Source organism: Pyxicephalus adspersus, chromosome 4, assembly GCF_032062135.1.
Source record: "Pyxicephalus adspersus chromosome 4, UCB_Pads_2.0, whole genome shotgun sequence".
Lineage (NCBI taxonomy): Eukaryota > Metazoa > Chordata > Amphibia > Anura > Pyxicephalidae > Pyxicephalus > Pyxicephalus adspersus.
The window spans coordinates 61095383-61111817 of NC_092861.1; the positions used below are offsets into that span (position 1 = coordinate 61095383).

Consider the following 16435-nt stretch of genomic DNA (forward strand, 5'->3'; position numbering starts at 1 on the left):
TATATATCTCATTGAGATTCCAGGCAATCACTTTTTTTAGACGTCATATGCCATTTGTCAATAAAGTGGCCCTATTGGCTAAGTGTCATTAGGTGATTTATGGAGCTAAATAGCTCTGTCACGGCACAGGTTTGGTATTATTAGATAACTCAGCATCAACTCTGATTCAGCAGAGCAATAATGCATATTACATTGTTTGTATCTTGAAGCATGAATTGAAAATTCACAGGACATGTTCTCATCACAGTGCTGCAGAGGTCAAAACATCCTATTTGACTCAATACTAAGGTAAAAAAATGTATGCAACATGAACATTTCTCTATATTTTCTAATACCTGGATTGACTGTATGCAGATGTGTAGTTGTTTTCATTTAATATTGTTTTGTGCAAGCTGCATAGATTTTCTTGATTAGTATGTATATTAGAGAGAAATAAATCCACAGATATGCAAAACTTTAAACAGATGAACCATTGGACTGACAAGCTCTAGGAATCACTAGTCATTAAGATCAATGTCCTTCAGTGTCATTTCACACCTGTGTCCCTCTAATGCAGGTCTCATAAATTATTAGCATGTGATTGACAAGCTACTACTAAAAACCAACTAATAAATCACCAGTTTGTTTTATCTTCCATCAGTGTCCATCTGGAATGGGACTCTCATGGCAAAACAACTCAAGCAGCGTGACAGCTTATGACTTGGTGAGATGGAGCTTGCACTGGTGTGACAGACATCTTTAAAGTAGACATTAAAAATGTTAGTTTCAGTGTGTGTGTGCATCCTAAATAATGATTAAATGTAACACAATGCTGATCACAGTTCTAACCTAGACAATTCCATCATCTGCTTTTCTCTCCAGAAAGACAAAGCCATGTTTGTTCAGTCATTTGTCATGGTCAACATCTACCTTACGGACTAATAGATTACATAGTCATCTACCTGTGTGCACTGCATCTGGTTGTGTTCACATGTATCTGACATAGAGCAGCCTTCTGAAGCAGCCCTTCACCTTTGTGTGAAATGTTACAATATTACAGTTTGATGACTGGAGGAGAAGGAACTCGGGTGTAATGCTTCTCCCTGCCTGCAGCAGACTGATAACATCACCAATTGACTTGAAGGGTATTTTTCTATTGATTAAAAGCCTTGACATTGAAAACCCACAATTTAGTAAGCTAATGTGATTAAGACACTGTCCAAGGACTGTTTTCTCTTGCTTTTTTTTTTTTTACTTTGCTTCAATGAGGTTAGTTGTGTTTGTACAGCATGGCACTCTAAACACATATTAATAAAAAATTAGTAATTCTCTAGTCTTATTTATTAGAGCAGCGTAAAGATAATGTGCAAGGCATTTTAAGCATTACCAACCAATGGGAAACTCACCTAAATAGAAATTTTAATAAATACAGCTGACCATGCAAAAATTGATTGGCCAAAGATATATATATATTTTTTAGTATCAGTATTTTTTTTTTTCTCTGGTTGGCCTTGAGAGTGTCAGCAGCGTACCAAGAGTACCAACCCTCCCATTTGAAAAAGAACAAGGATGCATATTTGATGTATGAATAATGGCCTTATGCAGCCCATACAAACATTTTTCGGTTACATAGCAATTAGGCAGCTTGTAAAGGCGCTTTTTTCCACATGTAGGTACTAATGCTGGGACTTTCTGTTTCATCTTTCTCAAACCAAAAGAATCAAACATCAAATGCAAAAGCTGGAACTCCCAATGTGCACAGTTGATCTAGCTCAGTTACCCAGTAAATTGAAGATATTGGGTTATTCTTTTAGTTTAGGAACTAGCTTTTTCTGAGTAATACCAGCAGTTCCTTACTCTTGTCTTTTTGTCTTAAAACTTATTAGTGGAGTAGTCACCACCTAAGAGCTTACCTGTAATATCTCCTCTACATCTGCCGTTTTTAGGCAAATGGGAGTCGACCTTAAAGTGGACCTACTTTTCATCAAAGGGTAGACTACTCTTTTATGTCAGGTAAAACTTGTCTTTTTTTTTTTGTTAGTTTAAAATCCTTCTGCAGCAGTAAAGACACAATGGGACTGCTGAGCCTCCTGGGGTTCCTACATTACACATCCCAGGAGACTTCTGGCTGCTCCTTCTCCACATGCCAGAGATCAGACATGCACAGATGGGGCTTTTTCTCACACGGGGAAAAAAATGCTGATCTCACGCATGCACAGTTAGAATGGCACTGTTTTTTCCCCATTTACATCAAGCTACATCACCAGATCTTGGGCCTGCACAGTGCAAGATAAGTGAAAAAGCTAAAAGAACAAGATGGCGGCGCTCAGTGCTTTCTACACGCCGGAATGAAGAAGGATTATAGGCCCAATCCAGAGAAGCTCCAAAGGGATAGAGGGATCTGCAGAAGTAAAGGTGAGTTATTTTTTCTTAATTCCGTTCTGCTTCATCTTTTTTTCTCCCAACAACTAGAGCTCATTGTACATTTTGGCCATACGGCTGCAATCATCAACAAATACCAAAAGCTGATTTAAAAGCTTCTTACGTGCTGGCACAGAGTACCTAGGGTCCTAGCAAAAATATTTACATAGAAGAAATCCTTAGAGCTGGTATATATTCATTTACACAGGAGAAATACTGGTAACTTAATTTTTTTTGGGACTGTCCTGTTTTATCCTCTTTCTGGTCGCAGCTGGTAGCCTTTACATTCAAACTTACTGATATTTCTATTTACCTTCTCCAAAAAACTATATCGAATTTCTATAATACATCATTCACCTAATAGAACCAAGGCATGTATTCTCTTACTTTGAAAACAAGCATCATCACCAACAGTACAGCAAAGGTTCAGAAGAGTTAATTATTATGTCCATGGAGGATCTGATAACTACCTGAGATGCAAAATCAGAAAAGTTTAAAAATTCCTGGTTTTAGTGTTTTCAATTTACCACATCAACAGAATACTTGACATTCATGCGAGATGATGGTATTATAAATGTTGACTCTTCGTTTGGTTATTGACATTGAACCTAGGTGCCATTGCTTTGTCTGTGTTCCACCTGATTTCCTTGTTCCCCCCCCCCCCCCTTTCTCTCCTTTCTCTCTAACTTCTATTTTCCTTTTCTTTACATAATGGGGGAAAAAAAGTTTTTGGGAACACCTGTGACTTCTAGTCTTTATGTTAGAATCTATATTTTCTGAACTATTTATGTTGATACAGTTTATATTACTGCTTGCCCCTTATTTACAGAATTTAGATGTTTTTGTATTTGGTAGCCATGTTTAAAAATCCATTATAAATAAAAGGAAACCTGTTAGAACAGAAATCTAAAAACAAGCATTGATGTGTTATTTTTGGAGCTTCTGGGCTGTCATCTTTATTTTTTAGTGCATGGAGTGAGCATGTGCTGGAACACCCGAGATGCGCATTCTTGAATTAGACCCTTGATTGTGAGTAAGGCAAGCTCTCATGTTCCAAAGCACAACTCAAGTGAAAGCAATTGATTTGGTTTTGGATTATTCTTTTATTGCAGTTGCTTAGGCATAACGTAATTGGGAATCTCAATAACAGGAAAGGATTAGAAATTCTGTCCAAGTTTTTATTGATGTTTGTCCTTCACTTCCTAAACATGTTCAAGTTTGTAGTGATTGCTATTCAGATTAAAATCCAGTTTAAACTGAGGTAAAGTGAATTAAAACCAACTGCAGGTACACACATGCGATTGTTCTTGTCCGATAATCAGCTCAGGGCGGATATCGGAAGAGAATCTGGTGTGTGTACAGCGCTCATCGTCCATCGTTCAAACGACCATCCTGGCAGATTCCTGGACGATGAACGATCGTAATGAAAGTTAAGGGAGAGAGAGCGCAGCGGGGTGCCGCTCCGTCGTTCTCCCACTCCCCTCTCCATAGAGCAGAACGGTGGTATATGCAAAGCATTTGTTCATGCATCGTGCAGTCCTTAGTTGTTGGAAAGGATCGTGAAAGATCCTTTCCAACAATAATTATTGCACGTGTGTACATAGAAATTGTGAACTACTTTTTATCAGACATCACCTCATTACATCTCAACTAACTTGAGTAAGCCAAGCAGCTAGTATAAAAAGGCAAGATTCGCACAATAATCTCAAGTTATTTGAAATGAATCTCCAACTATAAAATCAATAGTACAAAAGGTCTTAGGAAAAGTAATATACACAGCAGGGAAACAATGCTATACAGGGACCAAATATCATAATTGGAATTGATTTTTTTCAACAGTGCTTAATGAGAATTATATAAACATTGTAGAATACTAGTTTATTCTTAACAATTGTGTACATTCATTTTCAATTTAAGAATTACATCACCTGGGCTGTATGCCAAATTTCTTAGCAAACCTTGTTAGTCAGCTGCTGCAGCAACAAATCTGATTCCATTGAGATAGACAGAGGTTAATAAAACCCTTTTTTTGCCTTCCTTTCTATAATCTATGATAGATATTTTGGTCATTTCTCCCATGTGTACATTGTCAAACATCTTTGTGCAATCATAGCTGTCAGATGTACTCCATATAAAGCTATTAGCATTTGAATTTATTTAACAAAGATAACATTTTCCCCGTGACAGGTCCAGCTATCGGGGCATTCACATAATATCTTCACCAGACTTCATCTGGCTTTCAAATTTTGTGGCTAAGATTTAAAAAGCAGCCCTACATTACAGTAAGTTAATAACCTTCCAATTCTAGCCAGTAAACACTTAATTTGTCTAATGTTCACTCCATGAGTTTTAATGCTTTATAGTCAATGATTTTTACAGTGATTCTTGGTGAGGCTGTAGACTGTGTTTACTCTGTATTATTGTAACCTCCCTCTTATGCTGCTTATGTCTGCATAGGTCTGTAATATATTTAGAGATCACACCCAGGAAACAATCCAGCATATATATTTTTTTATGGCTGTTGGTAATTAAATTTAATTAGTGACGCTCATTAGATAGCTGTGGTCTTCAGGTCATGAGCATAAATTGTTACTGTACCTGGAATTTGTTTTTTATTTGGTAAAGTGCCAATTTACTGAATCATTGACTGGACCACATCAATGAAAAGTGTGGAGTTTACAAGTGTTGGAACTTCAAACAGTCATGTTCTTGTTCTGCAGAAAAAAACCTAAAGGAAATTCAAAATTGTATGATGAAAACTTTCAGTGCCCGTCATACTGCACTGTGAAGTTGTGTGCCAACTTTCATTTTAGAGATTTTCACACTAAATATTCAAGATCTGGGAGACTTTCTTCAGTTTCAATGCAGAGAAACAATATTAAATGAACATTTTCCAATGATTTTTTACAATCTATTGATAGATTTCTTAACTGCTAATGAAATATGCAGTGGCAGCTCCCAAGTTCTTTATAGCTAATGTAATTTAGGACCCCAAAATTAGCAGGAAATCAAAGCCCATTTTTTTAATAGGAATGTTTTTTTATTCTCAGCATGCTTAACAGCAAATTCAGAATAATACTTAAACTTGCTGTGTTGATTAAACTGTGTATTCCCTGTTTCTGAACGCCTTACATAATGCATCATTGTTCTACATTCAAATTCTTTTTTAAAGTATAATTATTATTTTACTACCAGTATATGTTAACCTTTAACATTACTGCTTTACAAGTGAGATGCATAGGTTTACTATTTTTGGTAATATTTCTCTTACTAGGTATGACAATCATTTTATTATTTTGACCCTAGTTTGAGAACCCCTAATCTCAAGTGTTGTATTAAAGAGGAACAGCAAGTTTTTGCAAGGATCAGGTTCTCTTCTTTTTACACTTTTTTTTTGGACCACTCTGCTAGATTGTATTGGTGTCTATAATGGAGTAAGTTAGTTACACTTCCTAATATGACAAAATAACTGCAGCACTTAAAACGTAGGTATCCTGTCTCTTTGGACCATGTCCTTGTGGGACAACATCACATGGCAACTGCATGACAAGATTTCTCCAATAGGTCGCTACATCCCTCTTGATATCGGCCCCTGTATTCTGTTTCAGGGGCAGCATAATGAGCCAATTAAAATCTGCTTCATGCACTGTGCTGGCAGTAAACCTGCTGACATGAAAACGTAGTGGGAGCAGTGAGTTATAGGCCCTGATTTTTTAAAGCTCTCCAAGGCTGGGGAGAATACACTTTCACCAGTGAAGCTGGGTGATCCAACAAACCTGGGATGGATCTGGTCCAGGACTCAAAGCATTCGCTATCAAATACCAAATTACATTGAAGAAATCCATTCCAGGTTTGCTTGATCACCTAGCTTCACTGGTGAAAGTGTATTCTCTCCAGGATTTAAAGCATTTGCTAGCAAATAGCAAATGACATTGAGGAAATCCATTCCAGGTTTGCTTGATCACCTAGCTTCACTGGTGAAAGTGTATTCTTTCCAGCCTTGGAGAGCTTTAATAAATCAGGCCCATAGACTGTCGATTACAAGGCTGTGAGGGAGGGATGTCATCACCTAACTTCAACAGAGTAAGTGGTTTCACACATGTTTTTGCTGTCTTCCAGAGATGTATAGATTAAAAATGTGGCCCAACAGAGTTAAAAACTTGTGTTAGTTTTATCTGTGTGTGCAGCTGTTTCCATATTTTACAAAACAGCGTCATCAATATATTCAGTATTCTATGTATAGAATATATATCCGCCCTAAACTAAAAACATACCAGTTAAATACTTCCCCAAGCTTCTACTAAAAGCTAAATATAAATAAAGTAGTGCATTATCTTGAAACTTTTTCTTTATAAATGTATCTCTTTTTCTTTATATCTGTATTTAATTATAATGCAAATATAAAATTGAAAAATGTTCTCTGTGTATATATATATATATATATATATATATATATTAGTATAGGGGTTAGGTAATGGAGTGTTTAAACCTTCTGGGACAGGTACAGTGCAAAGCAAGTCTGAATAGTGTCTCTTATTTTCACCAACACCAACAATTTTTTTGTGCTGTACAGACTTTTTACACTATTTACAATATATACAAAGCAGATATCAAAAAGATACATATCAAAAAGCAGCAAAAAACAAATCTAATAAAAAACGCTTGCCACTAGATGAGTGACTAACTATAACATAAAAATGGAAAACCCTGCGATTGGAAAAACATGAGGTTCACCAGAGCAGGACAGGGTGGACTGACTAGTACAGTATTTTAATGTTAGCTGATCACTTACCCCAGAAAGAACACCAAATCCTGAAGTGGATTTTTAAAATGGCAGTAGAGTAGAGAAATCTGGAACATATGCACACACCATCTATCATTTTCTCCAGACACTCTCTCCTTTCTCCAGACATTATTCTACTTTAAACAGTAGGATATTTAGCCCATTACACATTTAGGATTTTATTTTCATGGATAATGCAGCAATAACTATAGGAATACAGTGGTATCAAAAGAGTATAAAAATTACAATTTTCTACTATAAATGATGATAAAAAGTGCACTTCCAAAAACGCCATAAAAGCTTGTGCACCTTGATAATCAGTTTAATAATGATATATATTTCCTTTTTATTGTATTAGCTCTCTGACCACCTAAAGGGTAATTTCAAGTCAAATGTAAGATCCAGTGGAAGCATCCAGGGTGGCAAAATAATTGTGCTGGACTTGCATATACAGCAGGTCCCTGGGTTAAAGACATCTGTCATACGGACGACTCCTAGATACAAATAGGGCTTCCCTGCTCGCTCCTGTGCCTTTTCCATGACTTGCATAAGAAATCTTTTTCTGAACACAGCTGAGGTTGTGGGTGATCTTAAGGACTCAGCTGTTTCTTCAGCCTCTTATAACTCTTTAATGACTAACTCTGCAGTTGTTTATTTTTGCATATCAAAGCACAACTTGCTCCAGAAGTTGATGAATGTCTGGGCTTCATAAAGTTTTTTTTTTTTCTTTGTGATTAATTTACAGTGAGGATTTCTTTTACAGTAACTGACACCATGCTTCCTAAAAAAGACAAACATCTGTCCTAATTGCATTAATAAAATAATGTACCTGTTCTGACTTACATACAAATTCAACTTAAGAACAAACCTACAGTCCCTATCTCTTATGTAACTCGGGACTACTTGTAATGCATAACTTTGTATGTGTGGTTTGCAAAAAGTGATACATTGTGTTTTGCAATATATTATCATATTTATACACTGTTTATTATTATAGCAATCTTTTCTGTAAGAACTTGAAAACTCTTGGAATGAAAAATCTGTTTTCTATTTGGATTTATCTGTATTGGATGTATGAATCTGCCACTTCACTGTTATTTGTCTCTGGAGACACCTAACTCAGAGATTCGAATCTGATTCTAAAGAGGATTACACGGACTGCACACTTATTGGATTTATCTATATTTTGTAAAGCTTCCTGAAGCTTTCCTAAGTATTCCTTAATGCTTTACAAAGCTTTGTGAGTATTTAATTTGGAACCTTCTGCCTTTCTCGGACCCACATGCTCCATATTTTTCTACTACCAAGTCTACGATCAGACCAGATGAAAGGCAACTTCTGTTAGCAAGTTGTGCTTCTCACATGACTTTAAAATATTTCTTGCCATATTCTCACTAAACAAATATATGTTTAATATGTATTAAAAGGTGATGATATTACTATGTCTCAATGATGTCTCAGTGAATTCAGTTCATTGATGAAGTGGGCCATCGGAAAAGCATGTTTATAGATATATGTACATTTTCTTTAATGTTTTTCTTTTTTTTCAGCCACAAACATCCAACCACAAATTTTAGGTGGTGCAGGGGCTGTAAGATAAACTTTAAACTACCATGTAGGGTTATTTTGAATGTAATTTTTTTTTTGCAAATTAAGCAGTTCATTAAGAGGAATCAGATGGTTTGGTTCTAGTAATACAACAAAGTGGGAGGAATTGTGTGGGTATAGGGGACAGATAATTGGATAAGGTTAAAAAAGGGGGAAAATGGGGTACGAGTAAGGGGGGGGGGGTAGTAATAGGGAACATAGGGTACGAATTGGAGGGAGGTAATGGAGAAATAACCCAAATATGATGCTATTCACTCTACATGACCACTAAAAGGTTGTTGAAATGAGTTAATATAAATGTGAGTAGTTGATGAGTAATCCAGAAGATGATTCACCATAGGGGTTCATGGTGTCTCCATAACACACATGGGGGCCTAGATCTTTTTTAATAAGTAAACTCAGCACTTTCATCCTTAAATGTATGAATTTAAATACCTTTAATACTGAAAACATTTTTATATATTGCAGTCTTGATGTGGTTGCTGCATTTTTTTGGTTCAAGCTTGATTTCCTAATTTTACCTGGCGATCCTGCCAGCAGCAGACTTCCTGTCCTAGGGTGACAATGCTCACCTATTATACTTTATAATAAAAATTGTTAGAAAGCCTTTAAACTCTTACAGGAGTTTTTTTTAGCAAAATTCTGCATTCAATGTATAACTTTAAATAACAGAAATTGTTATTTTCATATTCTTCTATATTATGTAGCAGTTAACACATTGCAGCAATACCTGTAGTTCAGTTAAAGAAGGTGTCAAGAGGTCAGGGCTGTATAAAAGTTGCCATTACAGAACTGCTGCTGAAAATGCTAATAGCCTACCAACCTCCAGCCGTAATGCTTTTCAAGTCTCAAATCTAGAACAAGCATGTAACAAGTACATTTGGAACTTTTATGAATACATATTTGAGCAAGCACCTAAAACATTATGATGATGATGATAAGATAAGGCAATTAAAATTTTCCAAAGGAGAGGTCAGTGTGTAAAATTGGTCATGATTTTAAGGGTGCACACTGGGCCTGATTTATTAAAGCTCTCCAAGGCTGGAGAGGATACACTTCCATCAGTTAAGCTGGGTGATCCAACAAACCTGGAATTGATCTGGTCCAAGATTGAAAACATTTGCTAATAAATAGCAATTGACTTTTAAGAAATCCATTGCAGTTTTGCTGGATCACCCAGATTCACTGATGAAAATGTATCCTGTCCAGCCCTGGAGACTTTTAATGAAACAGGCTCACTGTTTTTATAGTATAACAACACTGATAAAAATGGCAAATGACAGTCAATAAAAGCATGTATATTGCATGGTACTTGTTGTATCCAGTTCTTTATGTCTCTAATAGTGTGTTTTTGCTGTATGATAAAATTGACCATCTTGTGATATTATTTTACTGCTAAAAATGTAAAATGTACATCTTCTGGTTGATATTAATCATATTTTACAATATTCCGCTGTGTAAGAGCAAATGTTAATATAAAACCTTTCAAAGTATAAAGTTCTAGTATTCTCCCCAGAAAATGTATTCAAGCTGGGTGGGAAGAAGCTGTAGGTGGGTGGTGGCCTCTCTATTTTGACCCAATTTTTAGTAACAACCAAGAACAGCCAGGTGGTTGCTTAGAAATGCCATGTGGTGCACCCAGCTAAAAGGGACTGGGGAGAACACTGGAGTTCATTTTAATCTGATGCCATGTGACTGGTTAGGTTGTGTGTATGGCTTCCCTAATGCCTGCAATAAAACTAAGTTACTCACCTATTTATTTGTCAGAATATGTGTTATTAATCACTTATGGAGAAAGCTTGTTTATTATATAATTTAAAGAAGATCAGAACAAAAACTACTGTAATTTTTTATGTTTTATAGTTTTATAAATAAGCCCCTATTTGTCCTTGTATGCACAGCCATAATGGATTGAATAAATAATTTATTTTGCTGCTACAAGTGAGACCAGACTCCACAATCCACAGTCGCATTTTAGGTGCTGGCTCGGATTGTCTCCATCAAAGCAATCAATTTTACCAGTTCTTGAAGAACTGAATCTAAGACAAGTATTCTGGTGACATTTTTTCTTTTATTTGTTTTTTTTATGCAACAAACAGAAAATGTATATAGAAGAGAAACAAATGCATATATATATATATATATATATATATATATATATATATACATACATACACAAAAATTAGAAGATCAGGTACACAAAAGGCACTATTAAATATGTAATAGTACAAAATGTGGTTTGGTCATAAGTAATATTTCATGCTCAATGTAAGATACAATTCAGCTTGGTACCCATATCTAAACAAAGTTCAAAGAAAAAAGGTGAGAATACAGAAAAGGGAGTGAAGAGGCTCCATAAACAAATCCCTAACTATTAAGTGGATGTATTGGAATATTAGGCATCCCAGTCCTCCCATATTCGACACGAATTGTCCCTTTAATCTAAATTCAAACATCAACACGAGCTATGATAGAGTCTTTACCTGTCTGCAACCATAATAAAGAAATAATATTGTTTTGTATATTGGTGTTTGGTTTTTCCAATGCTGGTATAATTCATATTGGATTTATTGTTTTGTGGTATATATATTGTTTTTAGGGTGTTGGGCATTTCTAAACAAATGTTCAGTTCACACAAAATGTTCAGTTCACAAAAACATTAGCTCATATTTGAATAAATAATCAAATGCAAGAATGTGTTGATTGATACTTAGTGGAAACATTATTTGTTTAAAGAATAAATTAATTATGCTTTTATTTTCCCTTCTTTGGCAACCTCCTTTCCTTATGAAGGGGGTATTAAAATAATAAATAAAACATTATTTTAAGGCATAGCTTACTGAAATCTGAAACTTTGAGAATGAAAGGTGTTGTCCAGTGACATTAAGACTTGGGAAAAAAGAGCTAGATGATGCTAAACTTCCCCTGACCAAGAAATGATACAGGCTGTATCTGATATTTTGTGGCTTCTAGTGCACACTGTGAGAAGCAATGGAAAAACATGGTGATCAGTTTTAGGACAGGAGCCTGCACGACTGAGTAAAATGTAAGAATAGGCGTATAAAACGTACATTTGTTTGATTACAGTTCTACATGCATTGTTTATTTAATGCTACTGTTTGCATTAATATTATGCTAGTATGTCAATACACCTTCTGTATTGTATTGCTATATTAATTGATACTAAATTTATCACAAAATATATACATTTAAATAACTGTAAATGGTTTTAACCATTCCAATAATGCTCTATTGTTTCTTCCTTTTTTACCCCTAAAAATGAATGGATCTGTTTTTAGTGAAGGCTTCTGGGCGGATGTGACTTTTAGATTTTGCTTTAATATTTTTTTTGTCAGTTTGCATTAAAGGTTGACATGGGACAGCTATCTTACTTGCAGTAGTTCATGTGCACTATAATTATATCAGAAACAAATGGGCAACTCTGTGCTCTGTCAAAATGACTGAAGACAGCTTAGTCATCTGTTCAAATATACACAAATGGAAAAAATTTTTTAAAAAACGAGAACGGAGTAAGTCTGATGCCTGCAAAGGGTTCGTATACAAAAGCGTATATAAAAGTGTGAAGGTATTAGACACTGCTGCCAGAAGTGAGAGACTATCTTTTTCTTTTTTTTTTTCTCATAAGGGTGAAAGTCTGTCCACTTTTAATACCCATTTATGTGCAAGAAGTTAAAAAGGGTTTTCATATGATTGAACAATAACTGGATGTTTTATTAATAAGTCAACATTTACATTATATAAAAACACATTAGCAGGGTGTGATATGTTGCCACATCAAACACAAACCTTTAACCGGGGCCCTTAAAGGCAGCTTAAGGTTATCTATCATCAGGAATGATAATACATACATAATAAAACTTTATGTACAAAGTTCTAATTAAGAGACCTTAACAGTATATTGTTGACCACTGATTGTAACCCAGAACCTCAAAGGTCACAAAATATAGCATTCAAGTAACAGAAACAAATATTTTAGCCTTCTGAATATACAAGGATCTTGAATTATATGTCCACTCAATACGCTTCACAGTAAAAAAAACTGCTTCTTCAGGAGATGGGTTACAAGTTTCTTCTCTCTGCAGGAAATGTTATGCATCACCAAGGGCTAAATATAACTAGGCTTTTTATATGAATAGGTCATTGAAGTTAACATTGTCTCAGTTTGTTGATTGAACATTTAAGGGAACTAGGGATTTCTAATTAGGGGGCTCCCTGAGTAGTCCTTGTAGGCCAAAAAATGATGTATCTCACAGTATCTCCTACTATGTTTTTACTTTTTTCTTTTAAACTCTGAATTTGTTATCATTAGTTTTTTTGTGCCTTGTTTGATAATGAATTTCCGAATAGCCAGTCAAATACCCGCAGTTCCTCTCATAGAGCAAACTATGTAATTCAGGGAACATTTTGTGATGGATAACCCAGACTGATGGGGGCCTAACTCTACCATTAGTTTGTGAACTTATTTAATTATGTCAGCAGGATTTGTTACTATACCATTCACGTGTCATATGTAAAAGCCTCACTGAGATTGTCAGCAGAAGGATCAAAGAAACTTAGTTCTTAGAAGAGTCATTCTCAGTTTGAATGATTAATTGCCTACTGGAGCTGCCAGTTCTCTCTCTAATATATATGAGCTTTCTCTTCACACACATGTCCTAGAGTTGCTCAGCTGGAAGCTGTCTGAAGAACACTGTGACTGATTATACCGAGAAAACCACTACATCTCCAGCCTAGCCAGTTCCTTTTTACTGCTCACAGCAGTATAATTCCTGGTAATTCTGCCTCCAAAATATCATTCCACAGACAGCCTGACTGAATAAACACTGCCATGCTGAAGAACGTGTTTAGCACTAACACTCAATGTAACGTCTGACTGAGGAGACTAATGAAAATGCTTTGAGAGTTGCTCTCTGTCTGCACTGCTCATCATAAGAGACTGCAGCAGGTGGCTTATTCCATCTGTTGATGTTGTCCAGGGGGAATTTCTCTAAAAGTAAATGCATCCTTATGCAGCCAATAGCAACTTGTGATTGATGATAATTCAAAGCAAGATGGATCACCTGTTTTTTTAAGTGTAATGTGAACTAAAAATGTTACTGTGCATTAAAAAAGCAGTTCTTCGCACATGACCAGAAAAAAATATTCTAGATTGTTTGTAACCAGGTTTTAGGGCCTTGAGAGTAGTTAATTTATATTGTGAGCAAAATTGTGTATTGAGGCAAATAGCTTCCTGTTTTCTATCAAACTTTGCCAATGTAGAGTGAAATGTGAGAATTCTACAGACACCTCTCGCATCTTAGTTTGAACATCCACAAAACAATTCTGCCTGGAACAGAAAAAACAAATCTGGTCAGGTTGGGCCAACTATAAGGTCATATTGGGAGAAAATGATTTGGTGTACGTAGATACCTATTAAGAAGTATGTTGTTTAATATTATCTATTTGATTGTTTGTAAACAACTTTGCAAACAATATTCAAAATATTGATATATATATATATATATATACTTTTATTAAAGTACTTAGTTTTCTGTTCACCTGAGGAAGCGGAGACATATCAGTGAAACGTGAATCCAGACAATGGTGTTCATAGGCAGAAATTTTTGAACCAACTGAAACTCATTGTGAACAACCTTTCTAAATAGATAAAAAAAGATTTTACCAAACTTGCTGTGTAGTGTTATATGAATTATTTTTGTATATGTTTTTATGGAGAAATATTTTTGTAATTAAAATGTTTAAATTTTAGTATTTTTGTCACTTGCTTTGAAGATTTGTGCCCTAAAAGTCCTACATATTACCTACTATAAGTAGTACACATAGTCTTGACATAGTATAGTCTTATCTAAGTTGGCTTTTCTGCTATTTACTTTTAACCCCTAAGAACACTGGGATTTGAGTTGTTTAATTGTATCTTTTGCAATTGTATCTTTGATGCCTTTTACTTATACTAAAAAACATTAGTAAATGATTCCAAAATAATGAATTGCTTCAAACATGTTTTAAATCAACTGCTGCCTAAGGCTATGTACACACATGCAATAATTATTGTTGGAAACTGAAACATGTTTAGTGATCATGGATTGTTCTGTGGTACAACTTCTCTGGTGCATGTCACTTCCTGCATCGTTCAAATGATCGTATCTAGTGTGTGTAGATTATTGGTGGATTATATTTGAATGATCAAATTGTGCACTATACGATCGTTCAAAATAATCGTGAATAGTCGTTGATTGGTCGTTAATCTTTTGTTTTCTACCAACAATTTTTGCACGTGTGTACGTAGCCTGATAAATCCTGTATTATAAATCCAGAATCAAAAACAACAGACAACAAAATCAAACACAGATACATTATTTATTATACAAACTATTTGGCTTCTAAGATGGTATGGTAAAAGATCTTTCTATGGCTGAAAATATTCCCAGTGATTATACCATTTCAACTATTTTATGTCCATTTCATTTTTAATGTAGTCGATTGTTTAAAAAGAACAATGGACTAAATTCTGTATTGCATCTCTTGCAATAATGTGGTTGCACAAAAGTGTAGCAAATAAGACGTTCTGATCATTGAAAGTAAATAGTAATATAGAAAGAGCTTTCAGAGAATTTTTCTTTGAGGCACCGAAAGACATCTATGGGCCGGCAGAAATCATCTAGAATCTTGTCTCTCTTTGTTACTGGAGCACCAGCTCTGGACAGATGTGAAGTTCTGCTGTTTGCCGAATAGGAATAATGATTTTACAGGGAGCCTCAGGTTGATAAGAACATAAACACAATTATTAAAGGGAAGTTACAAGAAAAAAAAAAAAAGTAAAGTAAAGTAACCCAGAACGTGGAGCAGTGGACAGTGGAGAATTATTAGGAATATCTGTAAGGGATATAGTCCTGTCAATGTTTCCCTTAAATATGCATGCAAAAATCATGTTGATCTATACAATTGTTTAAGTATGCATTTTTTTTACAGTTGTATACATATATAGAGAGAGCCACATTTGCTTAATATAGGCTCTGTTGTACAGTGTTATATAGTACTGTACAGCTCCTTTCCACAATAGAAGCCTGTGAGTTGTCTGACTCAATGAAAACCAGGAACTAAGGAACAGGAGTCATAATGTCTGTCTAAGGAATAAAAGTAATTATAGTGGCTTATCTACTACTATCCAATCTACTATTTTATTACAAACAATATTAATAAATAAAAATGGTTACATTTAAACTATAACTTAAAATATAAATTAAATAAAAATACACCATACTTTCCCTTTATTGTTGCTTTCTAAAAATTATGAGGCAGAGATCTAGCCTGAATACTGCAAAGATGCCTTTGGCCCAAAATCTAATTCTGCAAAAAGACTTCTTATTATGCATTACTGTTTTTGTAAAATATGACTTCAATGAACTGGCAGATTTAACTATTTTACTGTTTTCACATGTAAGTATTGAAATTTTACAGTTTGTCTCTTTTTCTTTCTAGAGTCTCAGTGTACACTGTGTGGTGAACCTGAAGGTGAGTGACATTACTTTATTGTGGTTATGTTTGTGGTGGACATTTGAGTAATCTGCTTATGGACATAAAAGCTGAGGCACTGTTTGAATGCACAATTGAATTAGAGTGAGT

At 35.0% G+C, this 16435-nt stretch overlaps 1 protein-coding gene across 5 annotated transcripts in view; it reads left to right on the plus strand.

Annotated features, from left to right (window-relative positions):
- The window catches only part of DLGAP2 (DLG associated protein 2), a 433479-nt gene that overhangs the window by 242507 nt on the left and 174537 nt on the right, over positions 1–16435 (plus strand). For all 5 annotated transcript variants that reach the window (XM_072408410.1, XM_072408412.1, XM_072408411.1 and 2 more), the window contains one exon: positions 16292–16324. In XM_072408410.1, the coding sequence (XP_072264511.1) occupies positions 16292–16324 (33 nt within the window). The remainder of the gene's footprint in view (positions 1–16291; positions 16325–16435) is intronic.